This window comes from Procambarus clarkii, unplaced genomic scaffold (assembly GCF_040958095.1).
Source record: "Procambarus clarkii isolate CNS0578487 unplaced genomic scaffold, FALCON_Pclarkii_2.0 HiC_scaffold_145, whole genome shotgun sequence".
Lineage (NCBI taxonomy): Eukaryota > Metazoa > Arthropoda > Malacostraca > Decapoda > Cambaridae > Procambarus > Procambarus clarkii.
In genome coordinates this window covers 687,048-705,042 of record NW_027189178.1, presented here as the reverse complement: position 1 = coordinate 705,042, position 17,995 = coordinate 687,048, and the positions used below count along the sequence as shown (strand labels likewise).

The window sequence follows — 17,995 nt, the reverse complement described above, 5'->3', positions numbered from 1 at the left end:
TTCCTTCATGTGATTTAAACAAAATATCATCGAATTAGACAATATTTTGCCGTTTTCCACGTTTTTGTGAATTTTCAGTCCATGGGTTTTAATTCATATATATACGATAAAAATGATGCAAACACATAATTGATTAGATAATAACCTTAAATACTTCATTTTCAATCATCTATTTGTTTCTCGTTAAAATACTGAGTAAGATATTGAAAAGGGGAGAAGTTCGGTTTTTATTGCATATATCGACGTTTCAGCCGGATTAGCAACCCGTTCTCACACAAGACAGTACATATATGACTAGTGCTTAAAGTCAATATGTGGAATGTGATTTAGTACATATGTGATATATTCCCAGTTAACTTTTTTACCAAGGCTCAAACTCTTCCTCACGTACCAATTTACGTCTCACAGTACTCGTCCATCAACGTAGATAGCTGAATAGTCGTGATTGGTTCAATTATAACGAAAATTGTAGTTTTCAGGTCCCACATGGGTTGTGAAATTCACCTACTATTGTCCATGCTCTTATAATATTACAGATCAGCTACATCCTATTGAAGGCTCGTAGTTTTGTTTTGAGAAATATTAGTTGTTCTTAGTAAATTATAATAAGCACAATAAATTATTACATAGAATAAGTGCTTCACCAATCAATATTATATACTATAGTTTGTGCTTTAGAAATCTTTAAAGAATGTTTTGTAGGAACGCTAACAGAAAACGATGTTATGTTGGAATGTATATAGGGTAAACTACTGCAAACAGGATGGTATGGTGTGGATTATTGGAAACTATAGGATTAGTATAGGGTCCACTACCACCTGTTAGGTGGGTAAGGGGTCCAATAACACCCGCAGGATGAGTATGGGGGTCACATCCACCCACAGGAATGGTATGGGGATCACTTCCACCCACAGGAAGGGTATGGGATCCAATACCATCCACTGGATGTGTATTGCGTCCACTACCACCGACAGGATGGGTATGGGCTCACAACCACCCACAGGATAGGTATGGGGTCCAATACCACCCACAGGATGAGTATGGGGTCCACTATAACCCACAGGATGGGTATGGGGCTCCAACCACCCACAGAATAAGTATGGGGTACAATAACACCCACTGGATATGTATGGCATCCATTGCCCCCACAGGATGACTATAGGGTACAGTATCGCCCACAGGATTAGTATATAGGGTTCACTGCCGCCCACAGAGTCGGTATGGGGTCCACCGCCACCCACAGGGTCGGTATGGGGTCCACTACCGCCCACAGGGTCGCTATGAAGTCAACTACCGTCCACAGGGTCGGTAGGGGTCCACTACCGCCCACAGGGTCGGCAGGGGGTCCACTGCCACCCACTGGGTCGGTAGGGGGTCCACTGCCGCCCACAGGATCGATAGGGGGTCCACTGCCGCCCACAGGGTCGATATGGGGGGGGGGTCCACTACCGCCCACAGGATCGATAGGGGGTCCACTGCCGCCCACAGGGTCGGTAGGGGGTCCACTGCCGCCCACACGTTCGGTAGGGGTCCACTGCCGCCCACAGGGTCGGTAGGGGGTCCACTGCCGCCCACAGGATCGATAGGGGGTCCACTGCCGCCCACAGGGTCGATAGGGGGTCCCTTACCGCCCACAGGGTCTCTATGAAGTCAACTACCGCCCATAGTGTTTGTATAGTGTCCACTATCGCCCATAGTGTTATTATGGGGTCCACTACCCCTCATAGGGTCGGTATGGGGGTCCATTACTACCCACAGGGTGTGTCTGGGGTCTATTTTGGCAATACTGCTTTTCCAATCTCATTTGTTGTTCAATGTAAAATATTTGTTGCTCGACTTGCAACAATTTATATATATATATATATATATATATATATATATATATATATATATATATATATATATATATATATATATATATATATATATATATATAGTATAGTGCCTTTGCAATAATGTACCAATGTGTGTATTTTCATAACTCGTTTTAAATTGTTGAAAAATAAATAACTACATTGTGAATGCAAGTCAATGTTTACATGCTAAATCAGAGTTGCCAGATTCCGCTTAAAATAGCAAATTGTGCTTATTTTCAAAGCTTGAGAATTTAGCTTTAAAGTAGTTAAAAAACTACGAATTTCGCAATTTGCTATGTACTTTAGTGTACTATTTTAAAATAAGATTGGTTTTTAAGCTGCAAGTCATATGAATCTCAAAAAAAGTATATTATTAACAATCTTATCTCCATAGTTCACTAGTTTCTGTAAATCAGATCTGGTAACTGTAGGCCAAGTACTGGAAGACTCAAGACACAATGTGTTGAAGCTATTCTCTTTGAAGAAGTCATCTCGACAGGATCTTCCAGCTCCAGCTATAAAACTTCACCAAACATGGATCTACCTAGTACATCAAATGGTAAGGAATTACTAAACTGTACAAAGTTTTATGCTAGAACATTTGTTACAGAATTGTCCCTGTCAGGGACAATTCAGTCCCTATTCTATGTGTACTCCATCACATAGTGACGGAGTATGTGGGAATAATTTTGTTGACACTGTCCATTTTGTCAATTCTACAACAGCAGATAATATGAATTCCCAGAGATATTTGTAACTTGAGATACTTGGTTTGGTTTGGTTAAGTTAGGTTAGGTTAGCCTAACCCAGTAAATCCTCCCCGGCTAGAATATAAACCCCGGACAAAGTGCTCGTGAAATGCCAGGCATTTGCAAATATGAGGATGTGGTTGATTAGATTATATTCTTTTCTATATCATAGATGTTCAATATATGAAAAATATTTTAGACTTAAAAATGGACCCCTGAGGTACTCAACTTAACACATTTCTTCATATTCATTCCCATTTAGTATGACCTTTTGCTCTCTTTGTTTTAACTATTGTTTTGTGCACTTTACAATTTTTTTCATGAACCTGTAATTTCCTTGCTAGTCTTCCATGTGGTACCTTATTAAAGTCTTTAGCATAATCCATGTATACTACATCCACCGGAAACCCTTTATCTGAGTACCATGTTACCATGTCCCAAAAGTGAGGAGGTTTATAAGGTAGCATCTGTTTTTAAGAAGACCATGGTGTGTCGATTGAATAAGATTGTTCACTGAAAGATGGTAAATGATTCCCTCCCTTAGGATTTTCGCCATGAGCTTGCAGATGTGTTATACCTAGCTGATTGGACATTAGTTTTGTGCTTAACTCTTTCTGCTTTTTTTTTAAATACTGTAAGGGTGAAATTTTCATATTTCAAATCTCGGGGTACTATCCCTTGGTTCAGATATTTTGTGGAAAGTATTTTCAGCAGTATTCATAGTTCTTCTGTCAGTTTATTTTCCTTTATAATTAAGGTTTGTTTTCTTTTGTACCATAGAAAGTACCACAGAAAGGTGTTATAATGTTGTGTTAGCTTTTCTGTACAATTTTTCTTTTTTGTTTGTATAAAAGGCTATGCAATGAATTCAAATATTTACGCTACCAATCAATTTTTCAGATAGATCATCGGATTTTGACAGTATGCTGTACATACCAGATGTTCCAAAAATAACTACAGACAACAATAATGGTACTGTGTTTACTATTTTTATACTTTATATATAGGAAGACAAGTTCAATCAATGAGCATTTTAATATATCATCAAAATTTTCATACATTTCTTTCACTTTGTTACACTTGTAAAAACTTATTCTTAGCTATATTTATATAAATGTTAATACCACTGTTAAATGAACATATTGATTTGTGTCCTTATTAGTTATAGCTTATTTATGTTGACCCAGCACCTTACTAAAGGGATTACCTTAACTTGTGTCACTATCTCTCTAGGGGGCTCCAGGTAGGCAGTATAGGTAATGCCACTAACATGCATATCATTATGGGAAAGTCCATAATTTAACACATAATTATAAGTAGGAAATTTGTAGCAAATTTTAAGATTATTAATAGGTACATTGTAGCATAATTTTGCATAAGCATAATTTTCTTGTTTTGTTCTTGTACTTTTCCTTCGAACAGTATTATTTTCTCTTCAGAATTTCACCGGAGAATAGCAGTGATGACTAGAGAACATCTTGAACGTGAGTACCAGAAAGCACGTGCTGCAATGATACAAAGAAATGAGTACTTGAAGAGACTCTTAAACGTGGAGGAACCAAACTCAATAAAGGTGACAAACAAGAAACAGAAAAAAGATAACATACAGGATGTATCACACATTAATTCAAAACAAAGACCAGCTGCACCCCAATCTGATGGTAATCTTCTATTATTTTCTTAACAATATTTCTACAGCTGTTATTTGTGTACTTTCCAATAATATTTGTTGCCTATTTTTAAGTGTATGCTAGACAATTATGGAGATTAAATTACTATAACACTGAACAACTTGGTAGCATAAAGTTAGTTATAGTAATATCTTGAGATTTGTCTGAAAATATTAATACTTGTATACAATTTGCAATTATGTACCATGCTTAAATCTTCAAATGTGCCACCCAGACATTCTGCCTGCTATACTTTCACCACCACACATTCAAAATGCGGGCTATTCTACTAGTGGCAGAACGTACACTCAAAGTTATTTGGCAGCTGGTGAAGAAACTTTGGAATCATTTGATGTTGGTATGTCCCAACATCATTTGTTGGTATTTAAATGAGGGTTTATTTAATGGACACACGTCATAAATATTATGTACCAAAATTGTGCTTAATGCCTATGAAATTTTGTTTAACATATTATACTAATCATTCCTTTCACTTACAAATTTTTCTTACTAATTTGTAATCCCATATTTCAAAGTACTTGCTGCAGAACTTGAACAAATTAAAGATTCTCAGCCAAGTGTTTCTGACTGGCAAAAAAGAAGAAAAAATGCAGAGATTAATTGGGGAGAAAGCAGGGCAATGCTGTTCGATTGGACATTGTCTGAGTTGGGTGTTCCAGATAAAGGTAAATTAAATATTGCTGTGTTCATTAAGGTTATACTGTATAATAAGCATCATATGCATATTAATGACACTCTATTAATACATTTAGACTTCAGATTGTTTAAAATGTTAGGTATACAGTATTTAAAATTAGTATAAATAATTACCCCTTTTTTCATCAGGTAAAGTTTGTGTACAATGTACAAATTGTGAGGCAAGCATCAAATGTGAAGACTGTTTTGCATTTTTGTGTCACATTTGTGACCAAATGCAACATTTTCTCATGCCTTTCCACCACAGATTATATTGGAAAAATGGCTTTTATGAGCCATTAGACCCGACACAAACTGTGTGCCCTGAAGGAAATATCTTTCACTGGAGTAAGTATACGATACCTGTATAAAATCCGTACTTTGTTCCGAGATTACTTCTACTTCCCAATCCCAGTCTAGAGCTACGATTATCTTGGTATAACAAAATAAAATGAATAAATGTTTCATTTCAGTCATTACAACATTTGGAGAAGTCTTAAAGTTTAAACCTGACACTTGGTTTTATAGATTGATTTAATCGTCTGATTGTTTCTTTTCTGTGAATTTCTCAGTCATTATCTGGAGAATAATGTCAATATTTTGTACAATCAAGAAACAATGAAATATTCAGTCTGAAATTCTTTTCCATAAAACTCATTTTGTCAAACTGTCTTCCTTTTCTTTGTTACCAGAACCTGTTGTACCAGCCCAACCACCAAATTCTTGCCCCAACTGCACAGATTGCAAGTTTAAAATTTCAAGCTCCAGCAATCTCTGCATCTTCATCACTATAATGGGTAAATAAACTTTAAAATTTACCCTTTTATTTCCATTACCGGATATTCCTGAATCACAATACATTTTGAAATTTTTGTTGCTATAAATGTTAATTTTTACATCACTATTTTAGCAAGTCGCCACACCACTCAATGCACTGTATTTTAAACTACAGGAAGGTATGACCTCTATACTCCAATCTATACATGCCACTGTGGATATGAGCATCAACAACTAGGCAAGACCATGCACAAGTCTGGTTTCTATTCATCATTAGGAAAGAGCAGCACATTCTACAGCACCAGTCTGCTTGAATCATGGCACCATATAAAAAGAAATTGTCCTGGAACATCATTTCGGGCATTAGTCACTGCACTGGAATCCTTTGGTGCTTCTCGTGGGCGTGTATGTTTTGATACCGTTATTCTTAATATTTTCAGTTTTATATTTCAATACAAAAATTATCAAAATTTTGTAGTAATGTATATTCATTTATTAATAATTAGTTTTTAATTTTGTTCAAACACAAAATGGAATGTTTTTTTTGTTTATTTATCTTATGTCATAATATGCATTTTAAATGTCACCATCTAAAAAATTCTATTCCTAGATTGGACCCATTAATTATATAACTTCGAAGAGAGTGTTCTTCGAATGGCGATTCCAGCAATATGAGCTGAGAAAAATTAGAGGAGAAGCTGACAATGAGTGTCCTGCTTGTGATAAAACCCCTTTAGCAGTACATATTGATGGCAACAAGAAGCTGTATCGTTACAACAAAGTTGGGAGGTAATAAAATGTGCTTTACAGATACTTAATGTATAGTATTCTTTTGTTCTCTACACACACTATATTATAATGAATTATATTGTCTTCAAATTAATGTTCTTATAAATAAAGTATGCACATATAAATATACATTGTCATATGACATATTTTTTAACTGAGTATGTCTTTATAGTTTGCCTTTCAATTGCATCCATATCATCATTTTATTTATCTAACACCATGTAAATTTTTGTTTTATGTAAAATTTAGCAGTGCATCAGAATTCTTCATATAAAACATTTTTTGATACCCCATTACCCATTGTTTAATATTAGCCACAAGCAAAGCCATTTTTAGGAGTCCTACATGCAAAAGGACATGCTTGGTATTGTCAGGTAAATAAAAATATAACATTACATTTATGTATACTAATTAAATTTAATGTAATGTATACATTACATTAAATATAATAAGTACAGTTTGTGTAAAAAAATTTAAGATTTCTGATTGTTTAAGATTAATGATATACGTATCATTTAATATAGTAGGAGGCTTTTAATTTTTGTACAATAATTTGAATTTTTTTTTACTGTATACTTTTATGTTAAAGGTATTGTATGGAGGGCGGTGGGAAGAAGGAAGTGGCATGACTTTAGGGGAAGAGGCAGAGCAAGTGTTTGCATACCTCTCACGATACAACTCTACAACTAAAAACATGCTGAAAGCTGGTATTTGTTTATATGGTTCATCTGATCAAGTTTTTTATTATTTTACCTGCCCTGTAATCAGTATAATGCGATTTGTATTCAGTATTCAATAAGTATCAACTCCCTCAAATAATCAATAAAAGAATGAAAACATATTGGTCAAACTTGAGTTGGTCTTGGTGAGTAAAGGTATGTTATGAAACTGTTATTAATCTATGCTCTTCAAGATGTTCATTGCTATAAATATTTTTCTCAGAAAGAACAGAAGAACTCACAGAGGGTGCAGTCTTTTGGAACCATCGAAAAATTGATGGACTGGCTCGTGCATTAGTTACTCGACTCAGAAAGGTACTAAAAATAATATATATTTATTTTATTTATTTGTATTTATTTTGAAACTTATTATAATGCATTTATATGTGAAAGGTATTATAATGCATTTATAGGTTAGTTATGTGTTCAGATCATGTACTACATATATTTTCCATTATAAATTAGCGACCATTTCCTTGAATTAACTGCTTGAACTTTTTCAATATATCAATAAGGTTAATTTGTATAAAGTATATAGTATTTAATTAACCTAAATGTATGATTCCGAGATATATCAAATGTGTTCACAGAGAAATCACAGTATCGTGATATATCACGGGAACTGTGATGAGGGTTTGAACCCCATGCACTGAGTGCTCTCAGATGCATGCTCTAGTTCACTACGCCACGACATGGTCAGATGAATTGCAACTTGGAGTACTACTGCACCCACAAGGATCCCAAGGCTTCCACTGAAGCCAAACCAGGTTTCACACAATTCCCCCATGAACTCGGTCTCTGTCATTCAGTAGTTCTGCCTTTGATGCCCCCATTTCAATGTCTTTCTCCATGTATTGATATATCACAATAATATGAATTCTATGTGTATTGAAAGGGCCATCAGAGGTAAAACTACTGGAGGACACAGACCAAGTACATGGGAAACTGCATGCACAACCGCCCATGGAATGGGTATGGGGGTGCATAATTAACAAAAATTGAATTGTGGGTTCATTAGTACCCTAGGTTGCAATTCTTTTGACCATGTTGTGGCGCATTCAACTACAGCAAGCATCTGGGAATGCCAAGCCCATAGGTTCGAACCACTCATCATGGTTAATGTGATTTGTTCATTAAATTTATTATATTTTCAAATAGGCCAGAGAGACGGAAATAACAGTTTCAAATGAGATCGACAAACTTGATGTTCAAAAGTCATTGATTCAAGAATGGCGATCTGACCTACAAATGATTTGTAAGGAGTTAGAGTTAAACACTGGAACAACCTCGAAGAACATAAAATATTCTATCGAGGCAGTTGCAGACTCTATCAGGCATCGCAAAAATCTGATTGCCACTGATGCAGGTAGGCTTACTATTTCTTTGTTAACTCTGAAGCAATTTCTATTTAGCTCTTGTCTATAATTTCTATGTAGGTAAATGATGAGGAAATTTTTTTAACAACTTTAAAACTTTCAGCCAAAAAACTTTATTTGCAGCATCCAGTAAAATGCGCTCTTCCCTCCGGCACAGAAATGAGTGTGATAGGAAAAAGCTTCAAGGCTTCATAAAAATCTACAATAGTGAAAACTCTGAAATTCAACCAAAAATAAGAGTGGAATCTTGGCTCTTTTGAAGCAAGGGCAAAAGATGTGTTCTGACAAGCTGAGTGATGCAAAGCGTTTATTTGGATACCAGGAAGAGGATGTTGATGTTTCCGAGCCCTACCTGGAGCTTTGTGACAGTGAAGATGATGATGATGAAGATGAAGATTTACTACTAAACTCATGATACAAAAGTTAAGTATAATAAATTTTACCTGATTTCTCTTGCTAATTTCTCTTACTTAATTTCTCTAATTTCTAATTATCCTAGCCCTAAGATTACTACTGGCCTCCATTGCCTTGCCTGCACTTTGTTTCCCCCTTAACCATATCACTCATTCTTACAGGTGTGAGACAGAGAGGTACAAGATCATCCAAGAGGAACAACACCTGAAGCACCCAACATTTGGGTGTTTTAATTAATAAAAACGCCCTTCATGGCTTCACTCATCCTGGCTGGTTTAATTAAAAAAACCTAACCTAAACCTAATATATATACCTCTAGAGTCAAGGGAGTTAAGTTTTAGGCTGCACAATGAAACTGCTATTGACAATTTTATAACTGCTGCTGATAATGTCTGTCCTGTGACTTTTTTGTAAGCATAACCAAAAGGCTTAACAATCCCTTGCTTACAAAGGGAATACTTAAACCCATTAATAAAAAACATGACCTTGAGAAGAAGTATAGGTTAGGAATTGTCTCCAAAGAATTCTCATGCTCTTCAACAGGTCACTTGAACTCCAAACCTTTCCAGTTATCCTAAAAAAAGCGAGTTACCCCTGTACACAAATGTGGTGATCTCACAGATGTTAACAATTACAGACCTATATCAATCCTGCCTAACTTGTCAACATTTTTTGAAAAACTAATCTACAAGCAGTTTTACTCTTATCTAGCCAAACACCATATACTTAGTACTAGGCTGTACAAGAATATAACAACTCTTGTATATATCTCAAAAAAAAAAAAAAAAAAAAAAAAGCACAAGGCGAAGCTTGAAAAAGTTTAGTGGTATGCAAATAGGCTAGTCCCAGGACTAAGAGGCATGAGTTACGAGGACAGGCTGCGAGAAATGCAATTGATAGGGTACATAAAGATAAACTGTTTAACACGGGTGGTAGGCGAACAAGGGGACACAGGTGGAAACTTAGTACCCAAATGAACCACTAGGATGTTAGAAAGAACTTTTTCAGTGTCAGAGTAGTTAATAGATGGAATGCATTAGGCAGTGATGTGGTGGAGGCTGACTCCATACACAGTTTCAAATGCAGATATGATAGAGCCCAGTAGGCTCAGGAATCTGTACATCAGTTGATTGCCAGTTGAGAGGTGGGACCAAAGAGCCAGAGCTCAACCCCCCGCAACCACAACTAGGTGAGTATACACACACACACACACACACACGTATACACACACACACACAGACACAAACATACACACACTAATGCCTCTATTCACCTTGCAGTAAATAGGAACCTGAAAGTCAGGAAGCTGCTAAAGGCTGCATCTTGGGGATGTGTGAGTGTGTTAGATAAAAATATATGTTGTTTAGATATGATGGAGGAAAAGAGGCCGAGAGTCGGTACATTAGACAACCGACGCTTAGAAAGGCGGGGTCCAAGAGCTAACAGCTAAATCTTGGAAATAATAAATTAAAATATTTAATACACCCACATACATGTTTCACATTATTTTGGCTGAGGGAACACTGAGGGCTGATGGCCCCGTCGACGGGGCAGGAAGTCGGTGGTTGATCAAAGGCCTCCCACATCCTCCACATACCTGAGGATTATTCCGGCTTAATTTTAAACGGAAGTAATGTCTTGGCATTTACGGCTTCAGCGGGTGGGTGGGTCCGTGGGTTTATTACACTGTGAGTGAAAACAATCGCCTATTCTCTATTTTATATTGCGGCTTGTAGAGCTAGAAGCTGTTGCCTCTTGTGTGCGTTGCACAAGGGGATTAATATCTGGATTAATAGCTTTCAATATTTCCAGTATTTTTTAAGGTAACGCTTAAATACCGAAGATACTGCTATTGGACACCGCTTAATTGACAATGTCTCAACAACGCAGGCTAAAGATGTGCGTGGCTCCTGCTATTGCAATGATGCTCATTTGTTTTTCAATGATGGGCCTTAGTTGCCCCCTCTCTAACTTACCGTTCTAAATACCCCTTCTCCATCTTCCGCAAACATTTCCCCTCATACATCTCCCCCCTTTCCTCCTGTCCCCCTTGTCCATCTTTGTCCCCCTGTCCATCTTTGTCCCCTGTCCCTCACTTTGTCCCCTTGCCCACATTTTCTGTCCTCTGTCCCAGATCCCTTTCCCCCTCTCTGTCCCCCTGTCCCCCCTTTCCATCTCTCTGTCCCCCTGTCCCTCTCTATCCCATTGTCCCTGTCTCTGTCCCCCCTGTCTCTCTCTGTCCCCCTGTTCTTCTCTGTCCTCCTGTTCCTCTCTCTGTCCCCCTGTCACTCTCTGTCCCCCTGTTCCTCTATGTCCCCCTGTCCATCTCTCTGTCCCCTGTACCTCTCTGTCCCCCTGCCCACTCTTTCTGTCCGCTGTCCATCATCTGTCCCCCTCCCTTTCCTCCAGTCCCCCTATCCATCTCTGTCCCCTTGTCCCTGTCTCTCCTCTGTCCCCTCTCTCTTGGTCTCCTGCCCCCCTCTCCTCCCTCTGTCCCCCGGTCCCCCTCTCTGACCCTGTCCCTCTGTCTCTGTCTCTGTCCATGTCCCCCTCTCTGTCCCTGTCTCCCTCCCTGTCCCACTGCTCCCCCTCTGTTCCCCCGTCCCTCCTCTGGCCCTGTCCGTCTGTCCCTGTCCCTCTGTCTCTGCCTCTCCTCGTTTCTGACATTCTCTGTGTCAGCCTATCTCTCTGTCTCTTTCCTCGCTCTATCTCTGTCATTCTCTCACTGACTTTGCATATCCTTATCTATACGTCTCTGTGTCTAACATTCTCTCCCTGACTCTGTCTATATCTATTTCTCTGTCTCGATCTTCATCTCTTTCTCTCTCTCTCTCTCTCTCTCTCTCTCTCTCTCTCTCTCTCTCTCTCTCTCTCTCTCTCTCTCTCTCTCTCTCTCTCTCTCTCTCTCTCTCTCTCTCTCTCTCTCTCTCTCTCTCTCTCTCTCTCTCTCTCTCTCTCTCTCTCTCTCTCTCTCTCTCTCTCTCTCTCTCTCTCTCTCTCTCTCTCTCTCTCTCTCTCTCTCTCCTTACATACATACATACATACATACATACATACATACATACATACATACATACATACATACATACATACATACATACATACATACATACATACGTACATACATACATACATACATACATTTATTTAACACATGTGGTACACGCACAAGGGGACACAGGTGGTGGAGGCTGATTCCATACACAGTTTCAAGTGTATGGAAAGTGTATGTATTCAAGTGTATGTATTCAAGTGGCGGGACCAAAGAGCCAAAGTTCAACCCTTGCAACCACAACTAGGTTAGTACATACATACATACATAAGATATAAAACAGTGGAGGATTCCCAGGTAGAACAATCAACCACAATGCCCATTACCCCTTTACCCTGATGTCCTTAACTACACAACTATACAAGAGTCATTAACACGTGTAATGGCTGATCCCCCATCTTTCATTTTATCAGCTTAGTTCCTTTATTATGCCCCAATTACTCATCCCTTGAGCGGTAGTTAAACTGAACCCAAATTTAAAAAAAGTTCCTTGCTAAGCAAGCTACAGTCTTGATAAGTCAGATATATTGTTTGTTAACACATTTCTCAACAATGAACAGTCAGTTTTATCAAGCTAACATATCCTAACACAACGAGTGAGAGTATTAACTGGTATAATTATTTTATTAGACCAGTATATATTATTAGATTATACTGGTATAATTATATATATATATATATATATATATATATATATATATATATATATATATATATATATATATATATATATATATATGTATGTATGTATGAGTGTGTGTGTACATGTGTATACAACATTAATAATTTTGTAACTAGCGTCAAACATTGTTATTTGCTTAGCTAAACGAACTAGAGGGTTCCGGTCCTGAACCGATTATGTGCCTCTGTAATCCTTTACACCACGGCCCACGGGATGGGTATGGGGTGCATAATAAAGAAAGCAATAGAAGAAATTGAAATTGCATAATACGGTTATTGACATTCAATAATAGTAAGATAAAGCAATGAGGACCAAATGGGAGACCAGTGATCAGTGTCTTGTATTCCCTGCAATACCTCAAATCCTACGTACCTCACTGACAGGCTCCAGTATGTTTCTGTGAATAATTCAATTTCTCCCACCCTACCCATCAACATTGGTGTTCCTCAGGGCAGCATACTTGGCATACTTGGGTATCCTTTGGAGGTGCTTATCCAGTTCTCACTTGAACACTATGAGGGGATTGCCAGTTATGCCATGCAGTTATGCAATGTATGAATCTATCTATAAGTCCACCAATCTTTGTAAAAATTTCTTGTATGGATGTACCTTACCTAAATAAACATTTATTTATTTATTATTTATATTTAGGATTCATCAACTGCCAAAGATATTCACATGTCAGTATAATTCTGGCGAGAGAGAGGTTTGGGAAAAGCCGTTATACCAACTAGTCAGCAATAAGGGTACTGAATAACTGAACAATGTATGATGAAGAAAAGAGCATATATGAATACCTTATGTTCTAATGTTATTAAGTATGATGTTATTTCAGAGTGTATTGCTGTGCCCAAGAGAAAATTTACACCACCATGGGAGGATTGTAATGTAGATGTAGTAATTACTCCCTTGCAAAAGAAAAAAAGTATGTATGAAATAGGAGAGCTGAGGGCAACATATGATTGTATAATTAGAAAATTGCCTACAGAAAACACTCTACTACATGTATATTGTGATGGGTCAGTAGCTAGGGATGGGAAGGCAGGATGTATATTGTGATGGGTCAGTAGCTAGGGATGGGAAGGCAGGATGTATATGTTCTTAACATTCTGAAACCTATATTGTTTGCTGATGATACTACACTCATCTACTCCAACCCCAACCCACATACACTAAATACTGTAATGTTGTTAATAATGAACTAAAAAAAGTCCACTTATGGATGTCAACCAACAAACTAACACTTAACATAGAAAAGACCTACTACATCTTATTTGGAAGCAAATCTACAAATGCAATTCAGCTTCAGATGACAATGTAAACATTAGCAATAACAATGATGGAAAGTTTCTTGGTCTATTCTTAGACAAGAGACTCAACTTCAGTACCCACATACAATACATAACTAAGAAAGTCTCTAAAACAGTTGGTATACTCTCCAAAATCAGATATTATGTACCTAACCCTGCTCTCATCTCTCTATATTATACACTAATCTATCCCTATCTCAACTATGGTATCTGTGCATGGGGTTCAACCACTGCAAACCACTGCAAACCACCTCAAGTCCATCATCACCCAGCAAAAATCTGCTATCAGAATAATATCAAATTCTGCTTTCAGACAACACACAGCCCCCTTGTTTAACTCCCTAAACATGCTAAACATAATCTCACTCCATAAATTCTCTTGTGTCAACTACATTTACAAAACCCTGTTCTTAAATGCAAATCCTGCTCTGAAACTCTTCCTGGACAGATGTAATAGGACCCATTATCACCACACCAGAAATAAATATCTCTTTGATATCCCCAGAGTTAAACTTGTATAAATAAATAAATAAATAAATAAATATGTTTATTCAGGTAAGGTACATACATACAAGTAATGTTACATTAATGGATCGATATATAGATAGAGCTAGTACATACAATGCCTAAAGCCACTATTACGCAACGCGTTTCGGGCAGGAAAAACATTAATATCTAGAACTTAATACTAATTGAGCATAAAGAATAAAATGTGTTGAGAACAAATACAAATAAAGATAAAAAAAAGAGGGAACATGACTGAAAAAGCAGCACAAATACAATAGGTTGACAAACAGTGTTGATTAAAAAAAAAAAAAAAATAACAGACATGGGTTGACAATAGAGGGGTAAGGTAGGTTAGTGAATTTATTAGGTAGTGTTTAGTTTTTATCTTAAACTGGTTGAGAGAGGTACAGTCTTTAACATGGTTGGGAAGATCATTCCACATTCTGGGTCCCTTGATTTGTAGAGCATTTCTAGTTTGATTAAGTCGTATTCTTGGAATATCAAAACTGTATTTTTTTCTGGTGTGGTGCTCATGGGTTCTGTTACAACCTTCAATGAAGCTTTTGAGCTTATATGTATGTATTTGTAATGTATGTATGTAAACAATGTATTTATTATCATTTATCAATTCTGATAGAAATTACCTACTTAAAATTATCTGTTAGATTAAGGACCTGCCTGAAACGCTGCGCATACTAGTGGCTTTACAAGATTGTAAATACTGTACTATTCAATGTATTCTCACAACCCCAATGTACCTACTTGTATATATATAAATAAAATAAAATAAAATATTGTGATGGGTCAGTAGCTAGGGATGGGAAGGCAGGATGCAGTATGCCAAACTGAATTCGTGTGCCCCTTGAGGGACTTGAAGTAGAGGGATAGGGATCACAGGATAAGTATGGGTTGCACAAACTACTGGTAACAGGATGAGTATGGGTTGCACAATTAATTACTACAAAGTGGTTGAGTATGGGGTGCACGTAAATGAAGACTCCCAAGAAGCAAATCAGAGATCAGCCCAAGCTTCATCTTGAGGCAAAGCTCAATGCCTTAAGCCATATTGATGCTCTGTCCACAGAGCATTCTCTCTCTCAAATCATAATAGTACACTAATGGTTCCCTACACCACCCCTCAGGTGCAGCTGCAGCAGGCTTGGGTGACATGATGACTATGGGGTGCACAATAAACTAACACTCACAGAATGAGTATGGGCTGCACAATAAGCTACCTCTCACAAGATTAGTAATAAAGAAACATTAATTTTTTGGGTAGGGTGACTGAAACTCATCCTGGGGTAAAAATGTTTATTTAAATTTATTATAGTTAAATGAATTTAGTAAATTATTCCATATATTGTATTATAAGTGAATTGACACTAAACTATAAATGATACTAATAAGGTTTTAAAAATGAAAAACAGTAAAAATCCTTCATGTAAGATATGGAAGTTGAAAAGTAAATTAACTGTAAACTAAATTATAAACTGTAGACATAATATAAAGTATTATAAGTAAAATACCTATAAACTACCAAATAATGTGTAAGGAACCATTTCTATTGTTTGTCCTTTTTTACCTGTTTCCTCAGGTATTTTAAAATTCCCATTCCGTTGTTACTACACTGTTTTCCTGGTGTAGTTCCCTGTGGTTCAAATTTTACTACTTGTACTTCTTGCTGTTTCTGAAGGATTGCTAATGGTAGCCCTTGTTGCACCGGCGGAACTTTTTGTAAATGTTCCACCTGCGGAACTTTTTGTAATTGTTGAATTTCTTGCACCTGCGGTACTTTTTGGACTTTATGCACCTGCTGCACTTGTAGCTCGTCAGGATTTTTTTCCAGGGCATTATCGCTATCACCTTCTGATCCTAATGTAAGTTTATCTGCATCAAGCTTCCTTGTGCGTGCTGGAATAAAAAATAAAAATAAAAAATAAAAAATTTTGAAATGGAAGATCCTGTGTAACAAATTTAATCAGTTACTATGATCGAGCCGCAGAAATTTTACAGGAAAGATATGGTTGGGTTGACTGCATCTATCTGGACCTAAAAGAGGCATTCAATAGAATTCCACATAAGAGTTTGTTCTGGAAACTGGAACATATTGGAGGGGTGACAGGTAAGCTTCTAACATGGATTAAAAAATTTCAAACTGATAGAAAAATGAGGGCAGTAATCAGAGGCAATGTATTGGACTGGAGAAATGTCACGAGTGGAGTACCACAGGGTTTAGTTCTGGCATTCATGGATAAATAATAAATAAATTGTTCATGATTTTTTTAGACAAAAGCTAGAATATGCAGCAGTTGTATGGTGCCCATATCTTAAGAAGTACATGTACAAACTTGAAATGATACAAAGACGTCATGGGTGTCATAGGGGCACCAGCACACTGGTTTGCTAAAGGACCCTTAATGCTGTCGAGACCTTATGGGCCCTTGGACCCATTACGTTAAGACATAGTGCTGTATTGGGCCACACACTTTTTGCCATATACATCAACGACAGAGATGATTGAATTGAAATTATATATATATATATATATATATATATATATATATATATATATATATATATATATATATATATATATATATATATATATACATATATATATATATATATATATATATATATATATATATATATATGTCGTACCTAATAGCCAGAACGCACTTCTCAGCCAACTATGCATGGCCCAATTTGCATAATAAGCCAAGTTTTCATGAATTAATGTTTTTTCGACTACCTAACCTACCTAACCTAACCTAACCTAACTTTTTCTGCTACCTAACCTAACCTAACCGATAGAGATAGGTTAGGTTAGGTTAGGTAGGGTTGGTTAGGTTCGGTCATATATCTACGTTAATTTTAACTCCAATAAAAAAAATTGACCTCATACGTAATGAATTGGGTAGCTTTATCATTTCATAGGAAAAAAATTAGAAAAAATATATTAATTCAGGAAAACTTGGCCAACTTCTGCCATTTTAAAAAATAAAACCAAAAAGTACCTAAATTTTTTCTTGATAGTTTCCTAACTAGTGTATTAAACTCGCACTGTATCTTATGAAATCCAATGCCAGAATATATGTGCCTAAACCATACAACTTTTCCATTGTAATCATTGCTATCACCTTATATCATGATTGTTATATTGAATGCATATCTTACTATATTATACCTTGAAATATTCCTCAAATTATGCTACAATTTATATGTTGATAACCCTCAAATTTTACTTTAATGTACATAGTAATCTTTGTGATACTTTCTTACAATGTACCAGCCAATTTTTTCCATTTAAGCTTTAAATTGCCTATTTAAAATTATCTGTTAGATTAAGGACCTGCCCAAAACACTATGTGTGCTAGTGGCTTTACAAGAATGTAAAA

General features: G+C 36.7%; 1 protein-coding gene across 4 annotated transcripts; it reads left to right on the top strand.

Annotated features, from left to right (window-relative positions):
* The first annotated feature begins 2,319 nt into the window (after positions 1–2,319).
* On the top strand, positions 2,320–9,312 carry LOC138361008 (uncharacterized). 4 transcript variants are annotated; one of them, XM_069320488.1, is made up of 10 exons: positions 2,321–2,415; positions 3,506–3,577; positions 4,045–5,319; positions 5,664–5,768; positions 5,924–6,153; positions 6,359–6,911; positions 7,127–7,244; positions 7,480–7,571; positions 8,415–8,622; positions 8,756–9,312. In XM_069320488.1, exons 7-10 carry the CDS (start codon positions 7,163–7,165, stop codon positions 8,890–8,892), a joined length of 519 nt encoding a protein of 172 aa, XP_069176589.1. In that variant the 5' UTR covers positions 2,321–2,415; positions 3,506–3,577; positions 4,045–5,319; positions 5,664–5,768; positions 5,924–6,153; positions 6,359–6,911; positions 7,127–7,162; the 3' UTR covers positions 8,893–9,312. The 4 variants fall into 4 exon arrangements, 2 of the variants coding, with proteins under 2 accessions (XP_069176588.1, XP_069176589.1); XR_011226745.1 differs by having other exon boundaries at positions 2,349–2,415; XM_069320487.1 differs by having other exon boundaries at positions 2,320–2,415; positions 6,359–7,244.
* Positions 9,313–17,995: the final 8,683 nt, after the last annotated feature.

Bases quoted from the DNA above. Each gene is read 5' to 3' on its own strand.
- LOC138361008 (XM_069320487.1), top strand. From the start codon at position 7,118: ATGTTAAAGGTATTGTATGGAGGGCGGTGGGAAGAAGGAAGTGGCATG. The intron at 7,572-8,414 runs GTACTAAAAATA...ATTTTCAAATAG, and splicing joins TAGTTACTCGACTCAGAAAG to GCCAGAGAGACGGAAATAAC. The intron at 8,623-8,755 runs GTAGGCTTACTA...CTTTATTTGCAG, and splicing joins TCTGATTGCCACTGATGCAG to CATCCAGTAAAATGCGCTCT.